The sequence below is a fragment of the Leptopilina boulardi genome, unplaced genomic scaffold, assembly GCF_019393585.1.
Source record: "Leptopilina boulardi isolate dan_hultmark-lab unplaced genomic scaffold, ZJU_Lbou_2.1 LbouV2_337, whole genome shotgun sequence".
Classification (NCBI taxonomy): Eukaryota; Metazoa; Arthropoda; class Insecta; order Hymenoptera; family Figitidae; genus Leptopilina; species Leptopilina boulardi.
Window position 1 is genome coordinate 564,730 of NW_026137904.1, and position 15,975 is coordinate 580,704.

Here is a 15,975-nt window from a genome sequence, read left to right on the forward strand (position 1 = left end):
TGGTAGTACCGGAAAAATTACCGGTAGTAACTACCGGTAGTACCGGAAGAATTACCGGTAGTAACTACCGGTAGTACCGGAAGAATTACCGGTAGTAACTACCGGTAGTACCGGAAGAATTACCGGTAGTAACTACCTGTAGTACCGGAAAAATTACCGGTAGTAACTACCGGTATTACTGGAAGAATTATTGGTAGTAACTACCGGTAGTACCGGAAGAATTACCGGTAGTGACTACCGGTAGTCCCGGAAAAATTACCGGTAGTGGCTACCGGTAATCTAGGAAAAATTACCGGTAGTGAGTACCGGTAGTACCGGAAGAATTACCGGTAGTGACTACCGATAGTACCGGAAAAATTACCGGCAGTACCGGAAGAATTACCGGTAGTGACTACCGGTAGTCCCGGAAAAATTACCGGTAGTGGCTACCGGTAATCTAGGAAAAATTACCGGTAGTGACTACCGGTAGTACCGGAAAAATTACCGGCAGTACCGGAAGAATTACCGGTAGTGACTACCGGTAGTCTCGGAAAAATTACCGGTAGTGGCTACCGGTAATCTAGGAAAAATTACCGGTAGTGACTACCGGTAGTACCGGAAGAATTACCGGTAGTGACTACCGATCGTACCGGAAAAATTACCGGCAGTACCGGAAGAATTACCGGTAGTGACTACCGGTAGTCCCGGAAAAATTACCGGTAGTGGCTACCGGTAATCTAGGAAAAATTACCGGTAGTGACTACCGGTAGTACCGGAAAAATTACCGGCAGTACCGGAAAAATTACCGGCAGTACCGGAAGATATACCGGTAGTGACTACCGTAGTCTCGGAAAAATTACCGGTAGTGGCTACCGGTAATCTAGGAAAAATTACCGGTAGTGACTACCGGTAGTACCGGAAAAATTACCGGCAGTACCGGAAGAATTACCGGTAGTGACTACCGATAGTACCGGAAAAATTACCGGCAGTACCGGAAGAATTACCGGTAGCGACTACCGGTAGTTCCGGAAAAATTACCGGTAGTGGCTACCGGTAATCTAGGAAAAATTACCGGTAGTGACTACCGGTAGTGAATATTCCGGTAGCGGAAGCGGTAATGACTACCGGTAGTCACTTTCGGGAACTTTTCTACCTGGGACAGTTCCCTGTTTAGTCAGACATTCAATAAATATTTTCTTTTTCGAAATATGAAAAAAAAAATTCTAAAATTCTAAAAATTTTAATATCAGCGCTACATTAAGGAAACACGTTTATTAGAGTCAATTTTGTCATTTTGGAATTAAAATTATAGTTTAAGAAAATATGTTTACGTTGAGAGAATATGTATAGAGTGTGTGATTGAAATTCATGAGGTAAGATATATTGACAATGGATCTCATGTTTATCCAAGTTGTTTTAGCCTCGTTAACATATCTGAAACTTCAATAGAAACTGGTAGAAGTCAGAACTTACACCAGTTCTTGTAATAGTTGCGGGTATTTGGATTGTCGTCGTCGTCGTCGTTGAGCTTAGCGAAATGATAACCTAATTAGAAACCCAGAGTGAACTTCATTTCGTTAACATATCTATTTAAACAAAATATATAAATTCTTTTAAAGTTCAATTTTCCTTATATAATTTATTCTTATTCTCTTTTTTTCAATTCTCAATAGTAGAAGTTTTAAAATCAAATTTTAAATTTTATTTTCCACTGAAAAAAAAGAGATTTTTTTTTTTATTGCTAATAAAATGAAACTCAAGAACGCATAACAAGAGTTAATTGAAAATGAATGAAAGAAAATCTACAAACAGAGTTTCATTCACCTTTTTTATATGACCTTTTAATTTATATAGTCTCTCTCTCTCTACTTTAAATTCTTTTTTTCTACCCCTCGCGAGAAATTAAAAAAAAAAAAGAAAAGTTGACAGAGAATAAAAAAAAAAATTGAAAGAAAAATAAAATGCTCTCTTGATTTTTGATATATAGCTAAGAATCCTTTTTGCTGTATAATCGAATTCCAATCGCGCCACCACTCGTATTGCGCGCGCTATCAATTAGTTTACAATTCCGTTACTCGGGATACAATTGCTAACCATCATCAGAGATGCGCGCGATCGGTCACGTTTATTAATCGAATCAGACTTCAATTAGCTGACATAATTACACATCAGGGATATCTTGGACTGGTCACACAGAATTGTAGGATTGTCTGTGGCTTTTCAATGACTGGGTCCTTTGTTGTGTAATTAATGAGCGACTCAGTGATTATTCACGACTATTAAACATGCTTTAAAGTGACGCGCTCTACTCCATCAACTTCCCAGGCACTTGTTTTTTTTTTTTTTTTTTTTTTATTATTATTTCTTTCAAGTACTTTTACACTCTTTTAAAACCACTTTCCCCTCTTCTCTACTTTTTACTTCATGACTCGCTTTGTGAAAATACTTGATTTTTGAAGTTAAAATAATTTCCAAACAATTTGCTTTAAATTTTTTTTCCACAGAAAATTAAATGGCATTAAAATAAGCTGCAACGCTTGTTATTTTAATCCAATTTTGCTTATTTTAATACCAAAATGGATTAAAATAATAAGCATTGCAGCCTATTTTAATGCATTTTAATTTTCTGTGTAATTGGAGAATATTTTTTTTTCGTCAATTTTTTTGGAATTAGTTGGGACAAAATTATATGATCCGCAGTACTAATGGATTTCTCTCGAGTGGATAAGAAAATGTTTACATAAACGTGTCCATAAAGGAATGATGCCAACGAGATATCCATTGTCCCCGAAAATCTCAATTGGTTTACATTTCACGATTAAGTAATCAGAAACGAAAATTTCCCCTCCTTCAAACTCTATTGAAATAAGAAATTACTTTTCGTTTGCCTATCATCCAGCGGGAATTGAAGAAAATTTCGTTACAAATTTTTTTTTTTTTATCTCCAATTAAAAAAAAAAACTTCAAAGAACTTTAATATAAATTAAGCTTTGTTTTCTATATATATAAAGAGGGAGGGTGAAAAAAATACAAAATATATACTAGACATGTTGAACAGAAAAATAGCAGAAAATGATGATTTGTAAACCGAGAATTGTTGCAGCACTCGTAAATATTCTTCCTTGGCTCAGCCGTCGCTGAGGAGAGACTAATGCGAGGAATAAACAAACTCGTATATTTCATTTAGCTGTTTTCCTCACATTCTGTGGCCTCTTTTACATCCCATCCTTGCCTTTTCTGTTTATCACTCCATAACCCTCAGGGTCTCTGTGTGTTGAAAGCACTGTTATTAAATCGTTCATACTTTCTTTTTTTTTTTTTTTCGTTCTTATAAAACCTTTAAATTATACCTGCTTTTCATTTTTAGTAATTTTTTATTTCCCACAAACTGTGAGGGAATTTTTTTTCCGTATTTTAAAATTCGATTTATTAAATTAAATTATATTTATAATAATAATTTTTTATTAATGTAAATTTTATGTTTTGTTACAGATTGTAAGAGCTCAAACAAACACAATGAAGAAAAATGAAGATAACCGAACGCTATCGCGTAGAATAAATTTTATACTGGGGGAAAAAAAAATTGTGTAATAAAGTCTTGGGGTTAGAAATATTTTTCAAAAAAAAAAGAAAAAAAAAAAAAAAGTATTTTAAAACTTTTTTTACATGGTGCATAAGGGAGAGAAAGATAAATTTAACGGATCCCCAGGCCGGTTATGTTGAGAATAGTGTGATATTGCCTTGATGTAAACGGTATAAGATGCCATTACAGACACCAATATAAAGTTTGAAATTCAAGTATCCGCGAGCGAGGGTAGTGCTTTTTCGATCGTTAAATCCATCCCTATTACTACGTTTTACAGACTATTCTCTATCAAGTGCAAACAGCACACTCGATTATTTTTTACGTAAAAAAAAAAAAAAAAAAACCAACCCACAAGTTAAATCCAATGTCTCTGTTTTTCACACCTCAAATTATTATCTTCAATCTATATTTTACCATAAAACACAAACTTTAATCAGTCACAAAGATAAAAAAGAAAATCTTATTTTACGATACTTTTAAAGTTTTAAGAAAATTTTTTACACCTGCAAAAATAATAATTAAAAAATAATTTTTATTATAATACTTTTAAATTTGCAATCAACTTATTTTTATTAAATTGACTCTAATTAAATTTTTCAAGTGTTGATAAAAAAAAAAAAATTCGAGAATTAAAGAAAAGAATAAAAAAAAATTTTTTTACAATGTTTCACGAGATTTGACTTTGATGTTTAATTACATATTGTGTGTGTGTGTGTGTGACAAAAGGTTGGGTTAAAAGGTGTCGTGGAAATAAACTGTCGTCGATTAAATCGTATGAGGCAACATCTATCGATAGCGCAAGAGCGTGATGAGGCACACAAGGGTTCGTTCACATCGACCCCGGGGGATGTAACCTTTGCCAAAAAGGAAAAAAAAAAAAAAAAAGAAGAAAAAGGAAAGATCAGAGAGAGAGAGAAAACTCTCATCGAAGAATCGAGCCAACCTGAAGATGATATTGAGGCACAAGACTGATTGAAAGTGAGAAATGGCGGCGTGTGAGGCTGCTAGTTCAATGAGTGTGGTACGCTGGGGATTGTGGTTAGCTGTTCTTTTTTTTGCGGTCACACCTTTCGTTTATTCGCAGCTAACATGGACTCCAATTTACGTTGGATACAGTGAGTAATATTTATTCTTTTTTTTTTTATCAATAGTATATCTCTCTTCCATTCGCTTCACCTCATTTATTTACATTTACTATTTATTTTTTATTTACATTATTTTATTATTATTATTATTATTATTATTATTATTATTTTATTATTATTATTATTTTTATTATGATTATGTATTATTAAAATTGAAACAATGTCTGACTAAAACTAAAATACACCACTTGTTTATCTTTATTTTTTTTCTAATAAAAGATAAATTTTAGTATATAGAAAAAAAAATTCCTTTAAAAATTGTTTTTTGTCAAATAAATTTTTTTTTGTCTGACTAAACAGAAATCTATACTACTGGAATTCTTGTCATTTAATAAATTATTCGCTACAAAAATTACCGACAGTCTGATCAATCACTGTCTTATACACTAGACTTCAGACCAATCTTTTTTCCAATATAATTATTTATTCGTCTGACTATACCACTGAGCTGTACCACTGAAAATCGTATTTTAATATATTAAAACATAATGAATAAAATTATTGATTTTTCCAAACTATTATATTCTTGTCTATGTCAAAACAATTTTTTTTTCCAATTAATTTTCCTATTTCTTGTATACGTCTGACTAAACGGATACATATACTACAGTATTATAAGAATTAAACTAGAAATAATTCTATCCAATTTTTATTTGCCAATTACAATTTATGGGAAAAATTTCAAAAAAAAGTTAATTTATTTCTATATTCATTAAGCAAAGTGAATTTAATTTAAATATAGTAAAAGTGTATTTTAATTAGACAAGATGAAAGGAAAATATTTTTTGAGTGCCGACATAAAATCCTCTTATGAAGTACTTAAAAACTTAGTTCAATGTGATAATCACTAAACGAAATGATGACTAAAGAATATATATAGATTTTGCCTGACTAAAACACATTTATACTACTTAAATAATGTATGTTTCACTGTTAATTTATAAATATATATAGAAATATTTATTTAAATATATTTAAAAATAAAAATTATATTTTTTTCAAAAAATTCGAATTTACTATTTCAATAATTAAATAATAAATTAAATAATTAAATAATTAAATAATTTACATAAAATAAAAAATAATTTTATTCTAAAAAAAATTTTAATAAAAATTTTATTTTAAAAATAAAAATTATATTTTTTTCAAAAAATTCGAATTTACTATTTCAATAATAATTAAATAATAAATTAAATTAATTTACATAAAATAAAAAATAATTTTATTCTGCTAATTTATTGATTTAATATCAATAATGATAAAAAATGAATTTGTTGGGTTCACAATTTTGCAACAAAAGTTCAAATATTGCAAACGTAACAAAATAAATTTTCTCCTTGTGGTGGCAATAAACAGGGGAACCAAGGTGTCATTTAAGAAGGAAGGGTGACTGTTACTGTTGGTCACGTTTTATGAGAAGTTGGCTTGCAACTTTTTTACGATCGTCATTTCATTTCGTGTGTCGAAATGTGAAGAAGGCTACTTCCTCTTTTTTTATATATATGTTTTTTTTTTACTTCAAAAAAGAAACTTTTTTTATCACCAATATAAAACAAGATAAATCTCTTTGAAAATTGCTTCATTAGACAGCAATTACATATATTGTTTAAAGAAAACTGAGTTTTATACAAAAAAAAAATCTTTTTGTTATTATACTTTTTTGGGAAAAAAATAAATAAGAGCTCAATGAAAAAAAAAAATGGATAATTTTAAAAAAGAAAGTAGTTTGACAAAACAAGGAAATGAAGTTTTCTTTAGTGCATTAAAGAGCGAGAAGAAACTTGAAGAAAACTCGAGTCTTATTTATAAAATCTTTTTTTCAAGGAGTTGATTGTAACACCGCACTGATTAAATAAAGCGAGTTACAAGATTGTTCGCAAAGGTCGATGAGGCGTAGTAAAAGTTTTCGTCGAGTTCTCTCTTGTTGAGATTGTGTGGAGGGGGGGGGGGAGGAAAACTTCCCTTGGAATATGAGAGTAAAATAAAGTTGGCTTCAAGTTTAAAGTTTACGAAACTGGCAGTTTTGTTGTCTGTTAATTAATCAATTAATTTAAAACATTTAACGCTCTCTTTTGCTACTGCGCTTTTATCGAATATCAATAACGTTTATCATTATCATCATTTTCTGTATATATTTCAAATACACCGTAACGTTACAAGTTTCCTCTCTTGTTCATCATCTATATATATATATATAAAAGCAAGACCATCCTTTTCAAGCGAGTTATTAAAACGGCCCTCCATCTCTCGTGGGAACCCTTGTTCTCCACCGTTAATTAGAGTACAGTCTGGTACTGACGACAGCCAACTGCAAAGGAGAGTTTCGTCCTCAATGTCCCTTTCTCTCTCTCTCTCACTCCTTTTCCAACCCTCGTCTTTCCTACTTAACTCTGCTCGACACCACTAACACGATGTTTGTGGCTTGAATTATTCCGACAAGATATCATATCCGTACATACGCAAAAGCAGGCACAACATTGCTTACAACATTCAACTGTATATAGTATATATAAATTTCTCCAACTTCTCTGAAATAACCCTCAAAATTAAAGCAGTTTAACCTCTGCATTTGATTCATATGATAATTTTATATCATTCTCATCGTCGGAGAGAAAGAGAGTATTAGATTCTCGAGGATTTTCCACTTTATTTCACGGTTCAGGATTTCATCATATATATATATATATGCGGTATAAAAAGTAGAATGTTTGGCGAACATGAGTTTTTAGTGCTAAGCTATTAAAATGCTTTTACTTCTTTTATATATTTTTCACTGTCGTACAACAACAAAAGCCGCAAGGTAATATCAACAGAAAAAAAAATCATAATCAGTTTCTTTTTTTCACCAAAAAAAAGGACAGATTTTGAGAATATTATTTATTAAAGAAGATCAAAAAGAATATTGCTCGTGAATTCAAGTAAAGTAAAAAGGGCGTAAAGAAATATATTCACGAATATATATTCATTCAACGAATAAGAAATGTTTGCAGAACACAAAAAAAAACAGTTGGATACGTGAAGAGAAATTTTTCAAAAAAACTTCATTTTTATACACGTAGAAGAAAATTTATACTTTATAAAATTGTGATAATTGTCAAGATTTTTTAATATTAATTGTTTTGTCGACGTAATAAATGAGTAATAAGAACAATATAGTTAATTATTAAATAATTTTTTAATTAATAATTAATATTTTTGAGAAAAGGGATATTTGTTCCAAATATTTATATACTAAAATTTCCCATTAATTATAAAAAAAAATTATTAATTTTTTGTACACTTGACGATATCTTGAATATATATAGGAGCACGTTTTCGATTGATTTCTAGTTGCAAAACCCTCCGTGCGTCTTCGAGAGAAGCGCAGAAAGTCTTGATTACTTTTCGATCCGTAAAACGTGGATTGAATGATATTTCAACAAGTTTTCTCGATCTCGAAAAAGTTGTTTTTTTCCGATTATATATATATATATGTCCCTAAATCTGATACATTCGAGAAAATCATATAAATTAGAAATAACAATAACTCAACAAAATTTGTTTAATAAAAAGTGTTTGCTATTTTCACTAGTGCAGATTTAGTCAAACATACATAATTTCACAGAAAATTAAAAGGCATTAAAATAAGCTGCAACGCTTCTTATATTAATCCAATTTTGCTTATTTTAATACCAAAATGGATTAAAATAAGCAAAATTGGATTAAAATAATAAGCGTTGCAGCTTATTTTAATGCCTTTTAATTTGCTGTGTTTCAGTAGTACAGGTTTCGTTTAGTCAGACATAAAAAAATTATAATTAAAACAGATTGATTTTAAGTAGAAGAAACCAATGTTTGGTCAGACCCTTTTTTTATAAAATAACTAATTTTTCAGTAGTACAGTCCAATGTTTAGTCAGGCGTCAATTTTTTTTTTCTATTTTACTCTATTTCACAAGTTCTAATTACTAAATTCCTAGAAAATTATTTACTTTCCTTACTAGCAAAAAATTTGTTTCAACTTTGTAATTAAAAAAAAAAAAAATCTTCCTTGCAATTATCCAAAAAGGATAAAATAGCAAAAGTGAAAAATTAAAAGGAAAAGAAATTCTGCAAAGAATGAAAAAAAGAAATAATATATGCGAGTAAAAAGAAAAAAAAAATTTATACGACTTTTTTTTTTATACAAAGATAATAGGGTCGGAGGTCTAATCGAAATTTTCTTGGATAATGAAGCTCGGAAACTATTTCCTTAATTAGAGGCTCAAGGTAGTTGAGGTATAATGAGGAAAGCTGAAGCTCGATACGATATTTTGTGGCTATGAACAATGTTGCTTTTAAACTCGTCGTGAAATATCGCTCAAGCCTTGTAAAAGTTAAGCGAACTTGGGTGTTCGATCACACAAAACGGGTGAGCTTAGTGCACTTTAAAGTCATAGGAAGAACACGAAACCATTATCAACTTGTATATATATATATATATATATATATATTTATTATATATATATATAGAAAGAGAGGAAGAGAGAGAGAGTACACAGGTGCGGTGTTGGGAGGGTTCCTGTGGCCTTTATCAAAACCAAACTAAACTGTAATCCTGTTTTCTAAATGAAAAGTAACTTCGACGAGAGCGTACATAGTGGCAACCACAAACACTATATTCAACTGTTTCGTCTCTCTATACAAGAACTTCAATTCCCCCGTTGTTTTAGGAGTCAGTCTTATTTACCGTCATGCAAGAAATTTCCCCATCCGTATATTATTTAATTAAATTAAACACACACGTTCCCATAAAAAGAACACTACTATTATTAAAAAAAAAATATATTTTCAAAAATTTCAATAAATAATTTCGTAATTTTTGAGATGATTAATATATAAAACATATATATTATTGTCAGCAAATTATTTAATTTTCATTTATATTAAAATTGATTTTCTTATTTCTGGAAAATAGAGCGAAATTCAATTGTCATTTTCAGATCAGGTCAAAGTTCATATCTGGTCAACTGATGTCTTTATCATACACACAACATGCAAATAGACTATTATTAGATTATCGATTAATTCCTTTATCAAACGCAAGAATAACTCAGAATCGGGGCTAATGACAAATTATTATTTATGAATGCTCATAGTAGTAGTAGTATCGTCAGTATAAAAATAAATAATGTCAAAGAGTGAAAAAAAAACTAATCAAAATTTGTTTTTTAAAATGTGTTTCTTAATCCGAAAATGATGATAATGATAATTTTGTGTCTGTATTATTTATTGTGTGGGGTCATTCATTTTTCGCCCTCTATATATATATATAGAAACACACACACAAGGTTCGTCGATTGCCTTATCAGACTTTGGTTCGCTTTTATGTGAGGCAATAAGTTTCCGACGCTTCCTGATAAATGTCCGCAGCAACTTCAAGGATTTTGTTCGCTGAGAATAGAGCTGGGATTTTCTCTGAGTGGATCATAATTTTTCGTCCAGCATAGGTTCTTCTCTCCAACCACGCGACCTTATACATTTGTGGAAGTTGGTAAAGGCGTCCTTTCACCACTTTCCCTCTATCCTCTTTCAAACGAATGCGACCTTAGTAACAAGCTTTCGAGATACCCAAGAATTTAAAGGGGTCCTCTCTCTCTCTTTCAACTCTCGGAATCCAACAACGAGAAATAGTCGACATTTATTGCCCCCGCCCTCCTCTTGCACAGTTAAAATATTTTTTCAACTTGATACCTAATCAAAAAATAAATTACTATTGAAAAAAATACTTAGCAACCGTTGCTAAGGAAAAAAACGGTCATGGTAACGGTTGCTATGGTAACGATTGTCATGGAAACGGTTACTATAGACGCCAAAGAGAAACTATAAGGTTTTTTGGGTTTGGGCCACGAAACCCTAAAAAATCAAATAGAAAATAAAATTAATTAATACAATATTAATTATAATTAATATTGTATTAATTAATTTTATTTTCTATTTGATTTTTTAGGGTAATAATTATTAATAATAAAAAAAAGAAGAAAGTGAATTTTTCCCCCTAAATCAAGACTTGGAAGAGATATCTTTTTAAAAATAGAAAATCGTCGACTACATTGGCCAGTTTCGATATTGACCCAAAACACTCGACATTTTTCGAGCAATAACAGTTTCATTGAACTCACTATATTCTCCAACCTCCTCCTCATGAAAATCGTTCCATTTGGAACCAGTGTGTGTAACTCTCTCTCTCTCTCTCCACACCCCCCCCCCTCCCCCTCGAGCTATTTCACATTCGTCCATCCACCACACTATCGATGACTAGACTATGAAATGAAGGAAACCTTCACACAGTACATAGGCATTTACCTCACACACTAGTTTCACATGATTCTGCATAAATTATTGTTCGATCAAAATCATAATCAATATTCCAACCGTTTCACATTCCATCCGTTCGTACTGATTGAACCATATATCTTCCAAGTTAAACACCCTTTGTAAGATAGTAATTTCCATCGAGAGCTGATTGCACCTTCCGTTTCTCGGTTCCAAAAACAGGTTATTTCTTTTTTTTTCAAGACTTCCTCTTTTTATATTTAATTTACTATATTTAGAAAAAATAGAATAAATAATAATTCTCTATATTTATAAAAATTTGTCAAATAGGAAAATATTATTTAAAAAAATAAAAAATTCTACTCTAATCAAATATTGAAGAAAAAAAAATTCCCCAATTATTACGAATAGTTAATTAGAGCGAAAAAGCAAATGAGCGTAATAAAAAGTTGAAACTATAAGAGAACTTTAAAAACTTCCATTGTGAAACTGTTTGAAAAAAAAGTTAGTCAGAATTTTTTGAAATTAGAATTAAAAAATTTCCTTTTTTCACTATTTAATATTCCCAGGTGAAAAGTTCCCGGTATTACCGCTCCCGCTACCGTAATATTCACTACCGGTAGTCACGACCGGTAATTTTTCCTAGATTACCGGTAGGCACTACTGGTAATTCTTCCGGTACTACCGGTAGTTACTACCGGTAATTTTTTCGTTACTACCGGTAGTCACTATCGGTAATTTTTCCGGTAATTTTCCCGGGAATTACAATCAAAATTTATTACCAAATAACAAATTTTGATTGTAACTCCCGGAAAAATTACCGGTAATGACTACCGGTAGTTACTACCGGTAGTAACGAAAAAATTACCGGTACACACTAATTTGAAAGTATCAAATTGATACCAAAAATATCAAATTGATATAAAAATTTGTATCAATTTGATATTTTTGGTATCAATTTGATACTTTCAAATTTGTGTGTGGTACTACCGGTAGTACCGGAAAAATTACCGGTAGTGCCTACCGGTAGTAACGAAAAAATGACCGGTAGTGACTACCGGTAGTACCGGAAAAATGACCGGTAGTGACTTCCGGTAGTACCGGAAAAATGACCGGTAGTGACTTCCGGTAGTACCGGAAAAATTACCGGTAGTACCGGAAGAATTACCGGTACTAGCTACCGGTAGTAACGAAAAAATTACCGGTAGTGACTACCGGTAGTACCGGAGAAATTACCGGTAGCACCGGAAGAGTTACCGGTAGTAGCTACCGGTAGTAACGAAAAAATTACCGGTATTGACTACCGGTAGTACCGGAAAAATTACCGGTAGTAACTACTGGTAGTACCGGAAGATTTACCGGTAGTGGCTACCGGTAGTCCCGGAAAAGTTACCGGTAGTGCCTACCGGTAGTGGCTACGGATAGTCTAGGAAAAATTACCGGTAGTGACTACCGGTAGTGAATATTCCGATAGCGGGAGCGGTAATGACTACCGGTAGTCACTACCGGGAACTTTTCTACCTGGGTTATAAAATTCCTTTTTAAATTCAAACTGTGAATATTAAAATTAAAAATTTTGTTTCAGTTTCCCAAATTTTGTTTCAATTCCACCAAAAAGAACGTAAACGATAAATTACCATCATCAAAGTTTAAATAAGAGTTAGTAAAATTAGTTTTTTTTTTTTACATATAAACATGGAAAAGTCATTGAATTTGTGCACTAAACGCTGTTAAGTGATCTTGAAAATATATGCTACAGCTTGAAACTTCCATTGAGTATATATAAGTTGTTTGCGTCGAGGAAACAGACGCATTTGCATAAGGGTGAACGCATAAGTTGGAATACACATATATACGAATATATAGAGAGTTTAAAGGGATGAGATTTAAACTAGATATACCCGCAATGTGTTTCCTCAGATCGAGAGAAGCTTCGCCAAGCTTTTTACCTACCTCTATGCTTAACTATTCTCTATATACACCCCCCTTCACCCCCTCTCTCTTTTACTCTGCACGAAATTACTTCCGAGCGGCAGGAAATCTGCATAATTGTGCATCCTGGGTTAAGAGGACCCCCTTATATATACTGAAGGGCCCTGTTACCCTAAAAAATCAGGATTTCTTCATAGTCCTCTAAAAACTTCAAAGGATGTTACACTGTAAAATAAGTGTATTAGATTTTAACTCTATCAGACTCTCTGTAAAAGTTGACTTCAGTTGGAGTTGGTTTTTAACATCAGAAATTTTATTCCAACTCTGATTGCCATTAACCGAAAATTTTTTATGCTTTTAGATTTATAAATTGGGAGTAAAATTAACTCCCTTAGTATCAACTCCAAAAGGGTGCGATATTTATACACTGTAAAAAAATTAGGGAGCTATCAGCGTTGGGAGTTAAATTTTTCGAGTTAAAAATCAACTCAAAAAGGGAGTTAATAATTAAACTGACTCCTTAAAACCAACTCCCTAAGCATAAAATTAACTCGTAAAGGCATTAACTCCTTTCGCTTTAACTCCAAAAGTGTGGGACTTTTATAGCATCCCCTAGGGAGTTGAAAGTCAACTCCTTTTTCTTACAGTGTAGAATCATGTTCGGATTTAAAATTTAACTCCTTTTTAGTGTACAATAAATTTTTCTTTATGAAAAGAAAATTTATTTTTCTTTCATGTGACAACAAAATATGTACCCTATCGTCATGAAAGTGAGTTTTGAATGAAAGCACAAATAAAACGAAGAGACGAGAAAGAAGAAAAAAAAAACCATCTCAAAGAAGACGAAACGATCTAAAATGTGTTGAATAGTTCGACATTCAATCTGTTTGGGTCTGATTGTGTAAGCTTAGAAAACCTTGGAAACGTTTCATTTGTACTTTACTCGTGAAAGGTCCTCCCCACCATGAGTAGAAAAAAAAGAAGAGAAAAGCTCCTAGCAGATGGGACAGCGACAAAAAAAAATAAAAAATAAAAACCTCCCCCGGTAGTTGCTACTTTTGGCGTAAATTCGCTTGGGGAAAATACAATGGTGAACATCCGGAGGACGGCACGTCGCTACCACTTTTTATATCTCGCTTTTGCATTCAAGAGAAATAATAGTACATACATATGTCAGGAAGGAAACGTCAAGAATTTTTCCGGCAAAAATCTAAATGCTTCTAACGAGACAATTTGAAGAGAGAAATAAGAGTGAAAAAAAGAAAGAAAGAAAGAAAAATAAAAGGGGACACGTGTATAAATATGTGTCCCGAGTTTTCCCTAGAATTTAAAGTACGATCAACTTTTCTGAGCTTTAAAACCTTCGAACTTTCTGTTGGATATATGCGCTGGAAATTTCCGTAGGGCATAAATCTCTTCTACTATACGACCAGTTCACGTCAAAGTATTTCACCTGAAAAATGGTTATGTATTTTTCAATCCCTCTTTTTCTCTTTAAAAGCTTTCCTTGAAAATTTAATTAACAATATATTCATTATCACTTTTCTTATAAAATCCAAAAACTTAAAATAAAGAACATCAATTTCATTAATAATAACGTGCTACACTTTTTTTTATAGATATCCTAAATTTTAATTTGGAATAAACTATTTCTAAAATTTGAAACTATTTGAAACATTAAAAAAAAATTATATAAAATTTGATCGTAAATGCAAATCCAATAAAATCGTTAAGAAAATTATTATTACTTTTTTTTTTCTTTAATGTATGAAATTTGCTCTACTCTGTTTTCTGCTTTTTTATGACTGGTAGACATCTGGCAGATGTAATTTGGCAAAAGTGAGAAATTGTAAATTCTTCTCTATAATCCAATGTGAATTTCGTTTCTATTCAAGGGACTTTTAACACTGAGTATATTCTCGAGAACAAGAAGCGCGGGGAAAAGGCAAGAATCGTTTTCCAATATCGATTCTTGGTATAATTAGGGAGTTTCCTTAATTGAAGCAATTCAATCGTTCTGTGGGCAAGCGCGTTCGATTTTTTAATCGGTCTCAAACCCACTCTCATTCTTCTTTTCTCAACTCTAAAAAATACTATTACGATTAAGCTAACTTTTATCAAGAAATATTTAATCACATTTCATGAGAGGAAATCAATTTTCTACTGATTATTATTCTCGTAATAAAAGGAAAAAAAAAATTTTTTTTTTCAATTTTTTAAAGGACGACAGCACGATATATTTCATGTTATTTTTATATTGATGCTTATTCATAAAAATAATTCAAATTTTATTGATACTTGTACTAATAAAATGATCCGCATTTTATTGATACTAGTATATATTCATAAAAAGATTTTTTCAACACATTATACATAAAACAGTCCACATTATAGTAAGTAAATTAATTTTTTTAAATAAAATTTATTTTTTTAAATAAAATAAATTAATAAAATATAAATAATAAATAAGCAAATAAAATAATAATAAAAGATCTAAAATTCAATTTATTTAATTTATTAAAAAAAAAAAAACTATTGATTTAAAATATGTTTTTTTGAAAGGTAAAATAATTATCAAACATGAATTACCAAACTTGTCAGATTGATGTTTGATGACTCATTATTTTACCGCGCGAGTCAAACATACGTGTCCTTCAATGATAAAACACATAAAAATTGTGAGCCGGTTGGTTTACTCTGCTGTTATGTGTCATATCGAAACAGGTTTTTAGCAAGCTTATTATTATCTGACACACGCAGTTGGACCAAACAAAAAAAAAAAAAAAAAAAAAAAAAAGAAAAAAGCTCACTCAAAAATTTTTCCCCATACTTTATATAACGTTGGTGCTGAACGTAATTGCACTTCAGAGTTTTTTATGACCCTCTTTTTTTATGACAGAATGTGTACTGGCATCAACAATACCTGTTTTGTTATCATTTCACGGGCTTTTTACAATTTTATATGTATCGATTTAAGGGACTTTTTGTTGAACCAAAAATGTTAAAAAAAAACTACATAAAGAAACTATATTTGATATTT

General features: G+C 31.2%; 1 protein-coding gene and 1 long non-coding RNA gene across 2 annotated transcripts in view; one reads left to right on the top strand and one right to left on the bottom strand.

The window, feature by feature from the left end:
• The window catches only part of LOC127285643 (uncharacterized), a 124,162-nt gene that overhangs the window by 30,414 nt on the left and 77,773 nt on the right, over positions 1-15,975 (top strand). The window contains exon 2 of the mRNA XM_051311764.1: positions 3,472-4,680. Within this exon, the coding sequence (XP_051167721.1) occupies positions 4,551-4,680 (130 nt within the window). The 5' untranslated portion in view covers positions 3,472-4,550. The remainder of the gene's footprint in view (positions 1-3,471; positions 4,681-15,975) is intronic.
• The window catches only part of LOC127285657 (uncharacterized), an 85,833-nt gene that overhangs the window by 11,758 nt on the left and 58,100 nt on the right, over positions 1-15,975 (bottom strand). The gene's annotated exons all lie outside the window — the stretch shown is intronic.